Source organism: Setaria viridis, chromosome 3, assembly GCF_005286985.2.
Source record: "Setaria viridis chromosome 3, Setaria_viridis_v4.0, whole genome shotgun sequence".
Taxonomy (NCBI): Eukaryota; Viridiplantae; Streptophyta; class Magnoliopsida; order Poales; family Poaceae; genus Setaria; species Setaria viridis.
This window is the reverse complement of record NC_048265.2, coordinates 31,552,549-31,569,944: the sequence shown is the minus strand read 5'-3', so window position 1 is coordinate 31,569,944 and position 17,396 is coordinate 31,552,549. Positions and strand designations below refer to the sequence as shown.

At 43.3% G+C, this 17,396-nt stretch overlaps 1 protein-coding gene across 1 annotated transcript; it reads left to right on the top strand.

The window, feature by feature from the left end:
* The first annotated feature begins 16,283 nt into the window (after positions 1-16,283).
* LOC117849212 (uncharacterized) lies at positions 16,284-17,109 on the top strand. The gene is made up of 2 exons (XM_034730781.1): positions 16,284-16,373; positions 16,804-17,109. The coding sequence occupies exons 1-2, from the start codon at positions 16,284-16,286 to the stop codon at positions 17,107-17,109; spliced, it is 396 nt and encodes a 131-aa protein (XP_034586672.1).
* Positions 17,110-17,396: the final 287 nt, after the last annotated feature.

Genomic DNA, 17,396 nt, shown 5'->3' with positions numbered 1-17,396 from the left:
GCGTAAGACCCAGGTTTCGGGCAGTTGTTTTTGGTTAGGAGTAAGGTAGGCCGTGCATGCGTCATAACCAGAAATCTGTAAAGTTCTCTTCTCAAAAGCAACCTTGTCCGGAAGAGCTCTTTTTTCGGTTCTAAGGATTTCTAGTTTCTTCCAGTTGCTCTCGGTTAAAGCCGAATGTTTCTCTATCCGATCCCTGACCCTTGGAATCTATCTCACGTGATTTTGGTTTCTTGGTTCCAGATGGCCGTTCCCGGGCATGTTTTATTTGGAGCGGATGGTACTTTCCAGTCGACATGTCTACATTTCGAGGGTTTCCCCGCGATTCTGTGGGACACGTTGAAATGGTTTGGGTACCAGTCCCCACCATTATACGCCGGACGGTTGTATCTGGAGCAGGGTATCCAGACGTGCCATGTACAGGCGGTGGTATCTCCTCCCCCTGTGTGGCCCGACTAGCCCTCCTTCAGCATATCAGCCTACGGCCTTGCTCCGGACGACACTTGGGAGTCTGCCGCTCTCCAGCTGCTCACCCAGTTCTGCCAGCTGCATCCCCTGGAGATCACGCTAGACCCTATCGGCCTGTTCCCCGCCAGGAACCGGCTGGACCCGGCGTGGCTCGACCGCGTCGAGAATATTGAGGTGCTAGCCACCACGTATGCCATGGTCACCATCTCCACCAATGTCAGATGCATGACAGCCCTCTATCGGCTGATCGAGCTTCAAGGGAGAGCTATGACCCTCTTTGCCCGGACCGCAATGGATGCTCACGGGTACAAGTCAATGTCCTTGCTGGGTTGTTTTGGGCCTTGGATAAGCATCGGCATCATAATGAACTTCCGCTTCATGCACAACCAAGGAGGAAGGTTGAACATACATAGGGTCACAGGCCAAGTACTATGACCACTACTCAACTCACCGAATGGATTGAATCCATCAGTACTTAAACCAAACTTTATGTTCCTTGCATCACTTTCAAAGTCCGGGAATGCTCTATCAATTGATCTCCACTGGACCCCATCCACGGGTTGTCTCAGCATCTCATTTTGCTTATGTTCTTCTTTGTGCCATCGCAACAACTTAGCATTCACCTTGTTTCTGAACAAACGCTTGAAGCATGGTATTATAGGGAAATACCACATCACTTTCATGAGAACTCTCTTCTTGGGAGGTTGCCCCTCAACATCACCAGGATCATCTCGCCTGATCTTATACCGCAGCGCTCCGCACACAGGATAAGCATCCAATTTCTCGTATTCATCACCATGATGGAGGATACAGTCATGAGCACATTCGTGTATCTTCTGAACCTCCAATCCCATAGGACAAATAATCTATTTAGCTTCATATGTTGTGGATGGTAATTCATTATTCTCAGGAAGAATCTTCTTGATAATGTTCAACATCCCCTAAAATACCTTATCGGACACACCATTTTTGGTCTTCCATTGCCGAAATTCTAGTGTGGTACCCAGTTTTTTATGCCCCTGATTGCAATCTGAGTACAATAATTTTTTTGTGATCATTAATCATGCGCTGCAACTTTTCTGATTCCTTCATAGTTTTGCAATCTCTGTGTGCATCCCGTAGCACTTGACCAAGTTCATCAATAGGACCGTCTTCTACAAACTTATCTTCATCAGCCTCGCCCATTATAGTATCTGCAAAAGCTTGGCCTGCAGCCCTGTCTGGAATGTTGTTATCATCCTCCTCTTCTTCGTCGTCTTCCATTACAACCCCTCTTTCACCATGCTTGGTCCAAACTAAATAGTTAGGCATGAAACTGTATCTAAACAAGTGGCTGTGAATAGTCCCCCAGGAAGCATGTGAATAGTCCTTCTTGTTACTACATTGGAAGTATGGACAACATATGAACCCGTTCTCTAGCCTGTTCGCTTTGGCCACTTCGAGAAAATAATGCAAGCTATCAACAAACTTCTTGGTCTGTCTGTCCGTGTTATACATCCATTGCCGGTCCATCTGCATCGTATTATGCGAGAAATGGAAATAGGTCTTCGTATTAGGTAAAGAACTTGATCAATATTCATAATTTACACGAATCAACCTTCATAATGGATTGAAACAATTCGCATGAAAATTACATCATTCCACGTTCGTAACAATCACTAAAGATACATATAGAGATTACACTTATAACAAGACATAAAGATACATATGCAACTAAAGATTACAGACGCTCTATAGTGGACTTCACGTAGCCAATTATCCTAAAATAATGGTACAACATAGCAGAATGTTCGCCCTCCAAGCCATCTCTGCACTTAACTCAATCTTCTCCGAAGTCTATCAAGAGTCACATTCACATATCCAGTACCAGAAAATAATGCTACAATAGAAGATCTTCGAATCCACCACGCTCGGGCTGAATATCATAAAAGACGTTTGGAATACTATTTCAAGATTCCTTTATGAATTTTTAGTCCAATTAGCAGCAGCTACAGTGCTGGGCTGCTGCAGCTGCAGCCGCAGCCAGCTGAAGCGAACAGAGCCCTACTAGGTTATGTTACATGGTTGTGTGATTTGTACATTAATGTTTGCTGGTTGTTGCCACTGATGTAGATAAATTAGGTTTACTCATGTCAATATTGCAACTTGATTCACCAATTTCAAAAATTTCCAAGTCGGATTAATCTGGAGAGCAGAAGAATCATGTGCAATTCACTCAACCTACTTTTCTGCCATCAAGTCAGATTAAAATAGACATACAGCAGCCTTATGCCACACATGTTCACATCCAAGTCTCGATAAATATTTTTGATGGTCCTATGAAATGTGTAGCGGTTTCTGCTAAGTAAACTAACAACGTGAAGTCAACAGAACTTTCGAAGGCGTCTACTCACTTGGTCAATCAATCGTTTAATAGGACGGTGAAGCGACTCAATTGTTGTGATCATGTAGTCTCGTCAACAGGATAAGAGGAATGGTATCTACTTTTGATGCTAAAGACACATATTAGTTCCATTGGGCAAAATGAGCTTATAGAACCTGAACTGCTAATAGAACACATTCCAAGAGGAAGCTTTTTTTTTTTGTAAGAACCAATTTCAGAAGATTACATGGGTGGTGTTATTTGGTAGAAATGCAGCTAGCTGATTAAATTTAAACTTTACTTCAATATAACTTGTTACATTGGTTCAATAAAAGATGATTGTTTAATAGGTTCTTTTCTATATGAATATAAAGTCCCTTTTTAATACATTTTTCAAAAATACTTATTCTAATTCAAAAGCTAACATGGTGTTTTAATTGGGTTGAAGTGCACTTAGGCTACTGATTTTAAACTTTTCATGGCATTGCCATTTTATGTTGATTGAAAAAAAATCAGTACTACAATGTCTATTCAATGAATATAAAACACGTTAACTAGGTTTTCCTGCGAACACGTGCGACACGCACGTGCACTTTACTAGTTTTTTAACAAACTGAATTGTAGCCATCTAACCGCCGGGTAGTACCATAATAAATCTACTTGTCAAGTTGGCACGTGCCCATACAATTTCCGAGGACCAAGTGGACAGCACTGGTTTGAGCAAAATTGTACAAACAATAATGCAGATAAGTGGATTTGATCTAATAGTTTATTTGGTTAGTTTTAAACAACCAATCCCCGTGACGGAAGCAGGATGGCAACTTAGGGGAGGCTTTCCTTCCTCCTTTTATTCCTCTCCTTCATCCTCTCTCTTTTCTTCCTCCTCTCCTTAATCTATGTCCAAAAATTGCACGGGGGCTTAAAGGGGATCCATGGGCTGCAGCCCTGCACTGTAGGGGGGGCGGGTGGAGCCCCCAGCCCCACCTTAGATCCGCCCCTGATCATGCCCCATTCCCCGTACTGATGGGTTGTTCAAACCAATCCTTATAAGTACCATCAGTACCGGCTTGCCTCACCAAATCTTATTCGAGTCTGAGAGACTTGTGTAAACCGGTATGGTCATCACTCGATGGTGGAAAACCGAGCAGTAGTCCCGGTTGGAGAGTCATATTTCTTGAATATCCAACCGAGACTAACTATTCGAGACTAAAGGTTCCCCTTTTAGTCCCGGATTAAAAACCTAGGACTAAAGACCTCCTTTAGTCCAAGTTGGTAATACTAATCGGGACTAAAGGAGGCGACATGCATGCCCATGCAGCGCATGCACGGGGCCCTTTAGTCCCAGTTGCCAACCAGGACTAAATACTTGTTTTTATTTTTACCCTGAATTCTTTTTCATATTAATGCTAATTGTTGCTTCACTTATATATATACACCTATATGTATACATCCTTAGTGTACACTACTTACATGTGTACGCTCATATTGTATGCATGTCGTATATATATTTCATGATAGTATATGCATAATATTAATTTTAACTACTATATATACAATTCTTAGTAATTTATACACATCAAACTAGTATTTATACAATTATTAGATATACAATAATTTGTCCTCATAATTCTTAGGATCCTCCCGTTGTGCTGTTGCTCAGTTCGGCTATTGAATGTCCATCGTAATAAAATTCTCCATTGGGATTTATCACCTCGTCAACAAGAAATCCTATGAGAGTTTCTTGGATTCCAAAAGCCTCTCCTCCAATATGAGAGCTTCTTGGATTGCTAAAAGCCTGTCCTTCTCCAAGAGTTCTTCTCTAATATGCATTATCTGTAATTTGGAAATATGTGAATGTTACACCAATAACTAAATATAAGGAGCTAGAAAACGATTATATTAATAGGTTTATTTTACGTACAGTTATATGGTCCGATATCACCTTGTCCCCCATGAAATGGTACATGTGCTCATAGATGTAGTATCCACATAAATTATTCCCTTATTACTATCTCAAGAACTTTAGTGGAAAAAAACAAGTTATGAAATATTCGTGTTATAGAATGTACAAAATGTGCAAACTTCATACATACCGGAAACATTGTACTGAATGTAAGTTTTTCTTTGAAATCACCACAGTAATGCTTACGGAATCGTTTCCATGCACTGCGAATTAAAATAATGAATGATACAGTGTCTTGGTACTCGTCCTTTAGTTTCCTCAACGAATCAAGCACAATAATGTTGCTTTGATCAATCATAATTATAAGGAGAATCTAGTGGAAATTGCGTACATGATTGTTCATATTAGAACGAACTAACATTAATTAGGTAAGGAAAAAGAAAACAAAAATAGACGGTACCCACACTTACTTAAAGTTGTAAGGAGAATCCAGTGGAAACAAAAATAGTATGTATTGCTTGCAATTTTGTTGCTCCAAGAATTTGTATATTCGATCCAATGTATCCTTTGGTTGATTCTGAATCTGATCTTGGTTAACAAGCGTTGGATTCATGAAGTCAACGTTGAAGTAGGATTCTCAACGGCACCTCTAAATTTGTATCCTACATAAAATGAAAGAAAAAGTTAGTAGAGCGACACATGTATACAAAATAATGATCTGAGCCAAAATTTACATCTAATAAACACACACTTACATAACCCAGGCGCTGATGAGAGACATCAAGTATCTTGATGATACACTTCATAAATATCCTTAAATTCCAACCATAGCAGTTTCTCACCTTCACCGAAAAAATCAATCGGTTTAATAAGAAGAGCAAACATGACTCTTTCCTTAGCCAATTTCTCCATGTACCATTGATGGAATTCATACATCTTAGTTGAGAGCTTCCGTACCAATTCAGGCTTGACTAGAGTCTTGCCTAACTCAAAGGACCATTTAGGTACAGTCTTTTCTGGAGGTGGCGGTTCGGCTTGCCATAGAACTTCAGCAAGTGAGAGACCTATGTCTTTCATAAACTTAATGACATTGATTTGTTGTTCTAAAGGCATAGCTGCTATAGCTAGAGCGTCTTTAACTGCTTGCTGATCTTACCGCCCGAGTTGGGAGACATTACGACTGGACGACGACTCTCCTTGTTTTTTCTTCTGACCAGACTTAACTAACGAATGTGATCATAGTTCGATAGTAACATCCTCTTGACTTCTTTTTTCATGCCAATAAACAACTTTAATTTGGGTGGATCTACTAGCTTAGGCTCCATCTCTTTTGCTTTTCTTTCTGCAATGTTTTTTTTCAAACCACTCCCTTACATATGCTTGCGATGCCTCCTCCAATTCCTCAGGAGTCATATCGCCTACTAGCTTCTTGATAGGTTCAAACTTCTTAATTTTCTTCCTCGGTTCTTTTGCCTTTGGTTGCTTTGGCTTCGAAGGTGGTGGTCGCGACTTCTTGAGAGGTATTGCAGGTTCCTTGCTCGCACCAAACTTTAGACATGATGCTGTAGACAGTGATCGGGGAGGGGTGTTTTAGTTGTCATCGCTTGCTCCTCCAGGATTTGATGGTGCTGGAGACGATGATCGAGCAGGATGCGATATTCCTAGTGGTGACGACGGTCCTGGAGGTGGATGTGCTCGAGATGACGGTCTCGAGTTCTGAGGAGATGGTGACTGCGGGGGATCTATGGGAAGAAATGATGCCTCCTGGCTGGGGATGATGATGTAGCGTTTGCGGCATAGAATGATACCGTGAAGTGCATCTCCTAGTATGTCCTTTCCCCATCACCTTCATATTTACTATCACAAATGTGCTCCACCCCAACGCTGGAGTAGCCAGGTGGAATCTCCATGCCATGGCTTGTCTGCCCTCGTAGGATTGGTAAATCACTTCCGTACTCCACCTGTACATATAGGAGAAATAAAGAAGTTATTAAACTCCCAAAGCATAGATCAATTGAGATAATTGTATAAATTATATATGTATACCTTAATAGTGAGGTTGCCAAATGGTCTGTACAGCTCACATGAGGTGCACTGAGTGATGTCATCCACAGGGTACTGTTGGTTGTCCTGCGCAACCATGGGTAAGCTTGGCATGTTCTCATCGGAGACCCCTATGGAAGCACTGTTGCTTCGGTGTTGAGAAGGGCTGACGACGATGTTGGGATCCAACAGTGCTCCAGATTGGGCCATCTCAGTAATTGCCAGGACCACTCGCCGATTAATTTCTTCCTGAATTCTTACGTTATGTTCATGCACTTTAGCTTCTAACATGCGCTGCCAACTCTCCTCTTACTGTTCCTTTCTTCTCTTCTGGCTTCTGTACGTGTCGATGTCCTTATAGAAAGCAAACTTCCACAGAACCACCCCGAACCCTTGGCAATTTCCTAGGTGTCCAGGATTCCCGAGCGCCAAAGTCAGCTCATTATTCTCTCTATCAGGCTTGAACTTTCCCACTTTTGAATCTTCAATATTTTTGATAAGCTTGAGGGCCTTCTGACATATTGTTTCATTGAAAATAATTGTCCTAATACCTTGATTGATTGGGCTAGTCAATAGTCGCTGGTACGATACCTCGATCGATTAGGTCTTGTTTCATCTTTCTCCATTTGGGAATTGCACTTGTGTAACCATGTTGCCCTACACGATGATGGTACTCCTTCAGGGCATTGCCTAAGTTAACACGAACCTTGTTCGCACTACCTTCACTCTTGTATTCTAGAAATGAGTTCCAGTGATCTCTTAACTTTGGCCAATCATTAAAATCTGGAGTTTGGCCCTTCTTGATATAGTTGGCATGCAGATTCTTCTTGAAGTTCTAGAATTGGGTTGCCATCTTCTTGAGCGTCCAGTCTTTCACAACTTTCCCACAACATATCTTTCTGTGTCTGCGGGAGCACGTCTTGAGGGATATGGGTACCCCATGGGTCTCCACCGACCAGGATACTGGCCGGTCCTGACAAGTGGGCCCACCCGACCAGAACGTGCGGGCCAAAGACATGAAATATACTTGGAGCACAAGTCAAGGAGGCCGGGCGATTCAAATCAGCCCGGATATTGCGGGATACTTGTTGTAATCCGACTCAGATTGCTTTCCATATAACAACCGTGTAGATTAGATTCAAACCAACTTGTAACCCTAGGTCTTCAGCCTATATACGGTGGCCAAGGGTGCCTCCCAAGGGTATTTGAACTCTCCGCATACCATACCAGCAATACAATCCAGCAAAATACAGGATGTAGGGTATTACTCTCTGGAGGCCCGAACCTATCTAAACCTTCGTGTTGTCGTGATCACCTTCGAGTTCTTGGTTTCGCAATCCTCCCTGCCTACAAATCTACCACTTGGGTAACCCTCCGCTGGACTGCTAGGCTACTAAATCCAACAGTTGGCGCGCTAGGTAGGGGTGATTGTGAGGTCCTCCCCGGCAAGAACGATGGCATCTCGCCCCGACGTCATCTTCCCCGAGAGCATGAAGGACTTCCTCACCAATCCGATCCAGCTCCACTTCGGGAGCATGGTAGTGGACTCTAACTCCACCATGTTTTCTGTCGACTTGGCGTCCGTCGCAAGCTCAGCATCCATCAGACCTACTCCGACGGAATAAGGTCTTCACCCAGGGATCATCACGCCACTTGCCCAGTAGGTCAGCGATCTCTCTCTCTCCAAGAGATTTCCAAACATCCTAGCCGCCACCCGCCCACCCACGCCCTCCGACCTAATCATGAGGTTAGATCACATCAGCAACACCATCGCTGAGTGCATCAATGTCTCTAAGATGGCACTACACCCAACTAGATTGGCGCAGGGTCCTTCCCTCTCTCCCTTTGGTTTGAGGAACTCGTCTACCGTATTTTTTGTGAAAATCGCGCAGTACCTTTAGATCCAATCTGGAGACCCACCCGCACCTGCCCAGTTTCCGGACTATGGCGAGTTCCAAGTCCCCTGCATCATTCTGACTCTAAATCCATATGGAAGCAACGACGAGAGCAACTCCACCACGCCAGATCGCGAAGCCTTCATGGTCTCTGCTGACGATCCAATGTGGGATCGCGAAACCTCTTCTCAGGAAGCAGGCCGCAATGCCAAGAACCAAGAACGTGCAATACGGCACCAACAGGAGCAAGCCAATGCCTAGCACCGCCAACAACCTGCTACTAACGCGGGAGTGGAGGTGGCAGGTGACCAGCGCTGACCACCGGCTATCGCCCACGCCGACACACTGTGCGCCAACGACGGTGACAATGCCAACTAGGACGATGCCTAGGTCAGACGCAAGCACCCTCCGCGCACTGGCAATCTACAAGCCGACATCGAGGAGGCTAGCCACAACGTCTTCACTGCACCCTAGGCTAACATGGGGGCTGCCTTCACCAACTTGGAAAACCTTCCAGACTCAGAGCCACTCTGACGGATCCGGGCACACATCCACGCTGCCAACACTCAGATCAAAGAGCGGGCTCACAGCCAGTCAGCATTCTTCCAGTCCACAGCAACCTGGCACTCTCGAAGCCGATCCGCTCATAGCAGATCCGAAGACACCTACTGTGGCGGAACCACCCAAATTAACTTGACTAAAATGCACTTAAGTCGCCTGACATGCGATCATGCACTTTTAGCAGTCAACTTGGTCGTCCGTCGGATTTCATCCGATAAACCACTTACTTAGGATCGAGAAGCATTGCTCACACGAAGGTAAGTGGGCACAGAGATTACAACATTCCCATCACACTAACATAGTTCAACATTTTATTACATCAGAGTTTTTGAAATTCAAATAGATTTTGCAAGGTTTCAAACAACGAAGATGTAAAACAAGCGTTAGCTAAACGTCGATACATGATATCATGACGAAGCCGATCATGACATCAATGACCCCTATCCTTGCCGACCGAGGATGGGTCCCGAACAAGACAACACCAACAACCACACCTGAAAAAGAAGCCACAAGCAAGGCTGAGTATACTAATACTCAACAAGACTTACCCGTCAGGTGGTAACTACTCCACCGACTCCTAAACATGCAAGGCTCTTTGGCGGTGGGTTTGTTTTTGCCAAAAACGACTAAAGTTGGTCCTTACTTTCAATATTTTAGCTCAAGTTCTAAGTTCATTAACTAGTCTAGATTAGCAACTTACACTGAGCAAGCATAGTTTCCAAACAATTAAAGAACAAGCATCAAGATTAATATCATTATCATGTTTCATCTTTACTCAGTGCAGAATAGTGATCAAGCAGTCCCAAACTGTGAGAGGCAGACAAATCGATTCAAATTTCTTAACCATGCATGGCGAACCTAATCTCACGACATCCGCGCACCAAGAAGGGTCACTTCCTTTGTCAGCCGTCCCCATCAATTCCTTAGGCATGTGTTAGAGCCAACTTCCTTTGGCATGCAATGCTCCATAATCCCGGCCTCTGCCGTACTATGACCGCACTTGCACCCACATGATGCACCATGGGAACAATGTTCCAAGGACAGCCGGAGGGTATGCCACGCCCCAGTTCAATCAGGTACTAGGCTTCCGCAACCCCTTCCTAGGTATGAGATTAGTACTTTCAAACACTTGATCACGAATGCCGACACGTTTCGACCTTAGTCCATTTTCATTTAGACAGACAGGGCAATCCACTAACCACTAAAATAGTTCCCAAGGCCCTACCCCGCCCGTCGTCCTTATGGTTGTAACATAAGTAAACAAACAACTCCTCTAACTTGCGAGTGACAGGAAATCACTCGACTTTTACATGTCCTATTAAGCATTGCATCTACACAACTTATCATGCTAGTGTTCAGATCAAAAGGGTACTAAGTTCATGCATCTAAGGTGTCATTCAACTTCTATAAATGTAAATGCACAATCATAAGCATCAACATATTGCATAACTTTTTAAAATAGGTAAGCATGCACTGGGGCTTGCCTGGAAACCACACTAGGTTAGTGTTTGTTAGATGACACTCGCTTGGCGAGCATCTCCCATCTCGGCACATGCTTAATCCTTCCATCTTCGGGTTCGGTTCCATCATCACGTCCTTCACGTGGTTTATCTAGCGTATCTAGATGAGATGCAAGATGCAACAGCATGAATACAAAGAACGGTAAAAAGAGATGCATCACACAAAAGCATTCGGGACATGCACAAGGTTACACCACAAGATATAAGCACTTAGAGAGCAAGTTATTTAACTAACTATCACTCAAGTCTCCATAGAGATAGCAAGCCTAACAAGCATGGCACACAAGTTAACTTAAGTCAAGCTATTGCAAGCATTTAACAATCAAGAGCTAATTAAGCCTAGCATCATACAAGAACTAGGGTAATGGTGCTTATCAACATGGCATATATAAGTTCATCACACAACCAGCAAGTTGAAGGTGATCAAAGTATATTACATTTGTTTTTAAACCACTCATACATAAGCAAGTCACACACCAACATCAGTAAGGTTCTAGCAAGCTATGCAGCAAGGTTATTTCGTAACAACATGTATACATGACCATTTATTAGTTAAGTGCTTGACCAACATTATATAACACATTTATAATATTCTCAGGTAGATCAATTTAAATCTAATAGTGATATGAGCTAACTAACAAACATACAAGGAAATGTCAAGTTAAAGCTAATAACTTAAGCACATACACCGAATCTGGACAGCAGAACAGTAGTCACTTGTTTAGCTATAACTAGAGATATAAGCATCCAAAAAGGGTGATCCTAGACTTTTTGCAAATTTAAGTAAGTTATCTAAAACTTTGCTACTCACACCAAAAGCTGATTCAACAGATAACAAGGAGAAAACACACCAATGAGCAGATGTGTACAAACAAGGATAGAAAACTGACACGAACTTCACATATGCATATCTGGAGTTCTAAACCTCCAACAACCATGATTCTTAACTTGGTAGAAACCTAAATTTATTATTGTCATCTCAAAATGATTCAATAGTTAACAAGACTACACAACACAAAGAAGCAAATCCGTCCAAACATGGACAAATTCTGACATTAAACTTTAGACAGCCATATCTAGAGTTATAGCTTTCACAACAAGGTTATTCTAGACTTTTTAGAAATATGAACAAATCAAGCACAACTTTATTGTAAACACCACAAGCTAAAACCCCAGTTAACCATGTCAAACATCACAAAGAAGATATCTCTGTCCAGATTAGGACAGATCCTATCGTTCCACTTCACAAGCTCATAGCCGGAGATTTAGACCACCAAAAGGGGTGATCTTTAACAATTTGGAAAGCTCATGAAAACCATTACACTTATTATATTATCTTCAAGATATGGTTCAAAGCTTCGTTAAGTCAAACAACGCAATCATTCAGACCTATACATAGAGCACGCAAAACCTGATGATGAACTTGTAAAATTTATAGCCCCTAAACCATCAGGCTTAGGGTCATGAAAATTTAACAAAATCTATATTATGAAGTTACCTACAGCTTTTGTATTCACCATATTGACATAAAACATCATTTGCATCACGAAAATATTGCCACAACAAAAACTACTCTAGCAGCCATTTTAGCACATATGCAACAAGGTTCTTCATTTATTTCTTTAACAAGGTAACATATGCATAAGTTAAATACATAGCTCATAAATACTATGAACATAGTTAAATAGCGTTAGCTTTAGGTAACATGGAACACCCTAAATACCTTAAGCAAGAATCAAAGCAAAGGTGAAGAACTTATATTAGTAGCTGTTATATTAACATGAGAGCATACATATGAGTTATATTCATAGCTTAACCACTACTTATCATAACTTAGCATCATATGTACCCCTCAAAAACAACTACTAAAAGCTTCACATGACTTAAGAATATGCATTTATTAGCAAACTTTCATCAACTTCCATAGAATGACATGTATATATATATTATTTTTAGTGCCATATGAGAACAACTAGTTTGGGGCTGATATTTTTGTGAGTGGTAGATGCTATAAGAACATGGCTACTGCACAAATTTCACATGCTTAAGTTGTATAAATTAATTTCTACGAAAAAGATAAATTGCTAATGCAAGAAAACATGTAAAAGCAAGATAAATCTAAAGATCATCATTGTATATGAACACATAGACATATAATATGTTATTATGGTAGAAAAACATCATACAAAGGTAGTGGAACCACATTTCCCATTTTTACACCTACATGAAAGTTATAACTTATTTAAAATCATTTATGAAGCAATAACAATTTAAATCAATAACTCAGTCATACATGCACCAATCAATATGAACTTTTTACCATAGCACAACAGAATCATGTATAGCCTACCATAAAAATTTCACAATGATTGTAGCATCACAACTTTAGATATGAAAATGATGAGCACGACAAGCTAGAATTTGCCTATTTATCAAGATTAAATCAAAACATGTTAAAAACATAAAACAACTAGCATTTTTAATATTTTTCTTATCTAGAGGGTGTCATTACAAGACCAACACAACTGGAATCACAAGTTTTGGACTTCTATAACTCAAGATGTCCATCTAACAACTTAAAAGGATTTCTAAAAGCACTTTGAAAGAATAAATAAAAACATCAGAAACTTTCTACTAAAACATATCATATTATAACTCTACTGTGTGATTCTTCTATCAAGGATTTCAAAAGGTCCTCATTTGATATTTTACGATTTTTCTACAATTTACTACGAATTTTTAAAAGTGTCAGCCTTTTTAGATCTAGAAAAATAAACAAAACCAAGACGATCTTACGATCTACCCCCTAGGTCTACGAGTTAATTGTGCAAACATCCCTGAAACTTCCCCATAACCACCTACGTTTCCTATTTCTTCTCTACTCAACTCCCTCACGCACAGACAGAGGCACGCATGGTTCACAGGCATGGCGCATGGCACTTGGGCCGGTCGGAATCAGGAGGAAAGGAAGGGGCATGGCTTGGGGAGGGAGAGGAATGGCACCTTGGGCTAGGGGTCTCACCAGCAGAGGAGGAGGCGCTTGGAGGAGGGGCAGCGCACAGGGAGGATGGCACAGGAAGGGGGCAGCAGAGGAGCTCCTGTGGAGGGTATCGTCCGGTGAGGGAGGTAGTCCGGGAAGTAGCAAAATGGATGCGGGACAACGAGTAGGCGCCGTGGCTGCGAGGAATCGGGCCGGGAGTGCACCACGGTAACGAATTTGGCCGAACAAGATTGGGGAACAAAGGAGCTTGGTTACTGGCAATGGTGGAAGGGGAGGTTTGAGGGCTTTATATAGGAGGGGAGCGAAGAGGATAAGCACGGGCGAGGTGATAAGGTTGCCACGGCGTTGTTGCTTGCCCATTGGCAACGAGGGCGAGCTGCTGTGCATGGCGGCCTGGTGGCGGCACTTGTGTCTGTGTGGCGCCCATGCCGTGCGGGCGGAGCTCTGCCCAACCGAGCGCTAGACGTGGCGTGGGAGGGAAGGAGCTTCACGTGGGCGAGGCTCGGATGACCTATGGGCAGAGAGGGCCCTGCTAGCATGGGGAAGGCTGGCCAACAGCCATCCTTGGGCCCTGGCTCGCCCAACCAGTACGGAACAGGTGGGGGAGAGGTAGGAGATGAAGCTGACAGGTGGGCCCACGATAAAATAAAACGCGTCAACTTTGACCCCTTAAACAACCTAGCTATCAGTGTCCAAAAATTTTCCAAAAATACTCGTTGGAAAGATAAAATCACGAAGAATCCAATGCAAGAAGAATCAACTCAAAATATTTTATGGTTTTCACACAATCGTCAAAACAAAACAGGTACAATTGAACTTTAAAATAATTTTTAACCGAAGAAAACATCTCTGAAAAATTTGGTAAAAATATTGTAAAATCACTAAATGATGTCTAGTATTTGAATAACATATTTGTGAGCACAGTTGTATGGAATAAATTGGGGTTCCTTTTAAAATTATTTTTTCACCTATGAATAATAAAATTCTGGACACTTAACAATGCATGGCCAAAACATTCATTTATGCACAAATGATGCTCATGATGGCCAACTATGCACAAAAAGATTTTCATGGGGCTTAAATATGCATGATGATGCTTGTCATGCGTGTCGTGGCGTCATGTTTAACGCATGTTCTCACACCAAGTTCGAACTATGCGGTTTAACTTCCAAAAGTGAAAGTTTGGAAACAAGGTTTTTGCTATGACTTTTATAAAGATCAACAAGGAGAAGCTCAACAAAGTTGGAGATAGGATTGTAGGACCTTTGGTGGAACATCGGTCGAAGCTATTTTGGAATTGAATTTGAAATTTGACCGATCGTCTACTCGATTTTGGAACATCCTCTGCTCAAAATCAGAAGAAGCATTGTGAGTGGAAGGTGTTCAACTTGAAAAGTTCTACCACTTTATATTGGCCAAAATTTAAATTCTTATGTGAAGTTGGTTTTTATCGGCCTCAAAAGTTATTCTCATCAGAAGAAGTTTTTAACATCTAGCCAAAAATCTAAGATGTTTTTGGGTTCTTAACTCTTAGCAACTTAGAGTTAGCTCTCACTTATTTCTTAGTCCTTTGTTGATTCTTTGATTTAGTTTCTTAATCACTTTGATGATTCTCTAATTTAGTTGCTTAATTACTAGGGCTATCACACCTACGTCCCGCCCAGGCATAATAATGGTGGATGCCCTAGAGCACCACCGGTCGAGTACAATTTTGAGGGGTGCTCGACGGTTTCACGCCTTCACTCTTTGCCTCAAGGCTGTTGAGTGGTCATGTTCAAGCCAGCCACTAATGAAAAGTACGATGGCCACTCTGACCCTACCATATGGCTCAAGACGTACAACACCGTGGTGAAAGACGCCAACGGCACCTACGACCAGATAACCGCCTACTTCCCGGTGGTGATAGGTCCCGTGCCTCTCCTGTGGCTAGAGAACCTCCTGTCGAGCAGCATCGACAGCTGGAGTCAGCTCGCTAGGGCTTTCACCCAGAACTACCAGGCTACCTATAGCCGACCTAGTAACATTGAGAATCTTGGGAAAATCCGTCAACGAAAGAACGAAACTCTTCGAGAGTCATCTAGTACTTCCACTTCATCTTGATGAACCGCAACTTGTTCTGCAAGTTGTATGAGGCTGTTCCCAAGATGGTCACAGATGATGCAGCTCATCAACATTCTGTGTGACATAGAGGAGGCGGCGCAAGTACAGTTCTAGGGTAGCAAGCATCGTCATAATGATGACCACGAAGCACCGACCTACGAGGAGCATCAAGCACGACTGGAGTCTTCCCGACTTTGAAAAAGGGCCCTCGAGGTCCTCACCGCTGAAGCCGACCCTGCCAGGCTGACCACCTTCCTCCCGAAAGAGTTTGGCGACACCCTGAATGCTCTGTGACCCTTCCACAAGTACGCATATCACAATCTTTGGGAATCCACAATCCTCAAGAAAGAGCTCGGCGCCTCAGTGGAGTACAAGTGACCTCGCAGCAATGACTACCGTAGGGATGACAATCGTCGCGACTATCGCCACCGCGATGACCGTGGCGACCGTCATCGTGACGATCGCTACCCCGACGATCGTGACCATCGTCACGACGATCGCGACGACCGCCATTGCGATGACCGTGATGACCGCGACAATTGCCAATGCGACGACCGCAATGACCAGCACAAAGAGGAGTGCTGTGACCAGCCAAACTCAGACACCCATCGGCCTGGCGCCGACCAGAATTGGAGTTCCAGCGACTGAACCGTGAAATCAACATCATCGTGCGTGGCCCCAAGGTGTTTTGCAGCAACTGCAAGCACAAGCTGCACCAACGAGAGGTGCACCTTGTCTCCATATGGCCAGTCCAGTATCTACACTGGTCAGAGATGCCCATAACCTTCTCCAGGGAAGATCACTGGGTACATATTCCAGATCCCGAGTCCAACCCATTGGTAGTTTGCCCGACCATAGATCGTGCTCTCCTCCCCAAAGTGCTAATTGACGGCGGCAGCGGGCTCAACATCATCTTCACCGAAACCCTGAAGTGCATGGACTTCAATTTTTAGCGGCTCCAGCCCTGTGAAGACCCTCTCTACGGCATCGTGCTCGACAAAGGATCCTATCCTATTGGTCGAGTTGTTTTGCCAGACACCTTTGGCATGCCTGGCAACTACCGTATGGAGCACCTCACATTCGAGGTGGCCAACTTCAAGACTTTCTACCATGCCATCTTTGGCAGGCCCATGCTGGCGAGGTTTATGGTGATTCCACATCACACCTACCTTGTCCTCAAGATGCCGGCTCCAAACGGTGTCCTCTCCATCCATGGCAACATCGAGACATCGTACAAGTGCGACACGGAAGCGGTGTAGCTCGCTGAAGCCCTAGAGTACTCAGCCAAGACCACCGCCATGCTCGCTGAGGCAAAGAAGGTGGACCAAACCTTGCTCATGATCCCAGAGACGGAGCCGATGCCCACAGCATTGTAGCCCGACCTGAAGGTCAAGAAGATCTGCCTCAGCCTGGAAGACCCGACCAAGATGGCCCTCATAGGGTCCGACCTCTCTGCCAAATAGGAACTCGCGCTCACCAGTTTCCTCTAGGAAAACTCGGACATATTCGCGTGGAAGCCATCCGATATGCCAAGTGTCTCGCGGGA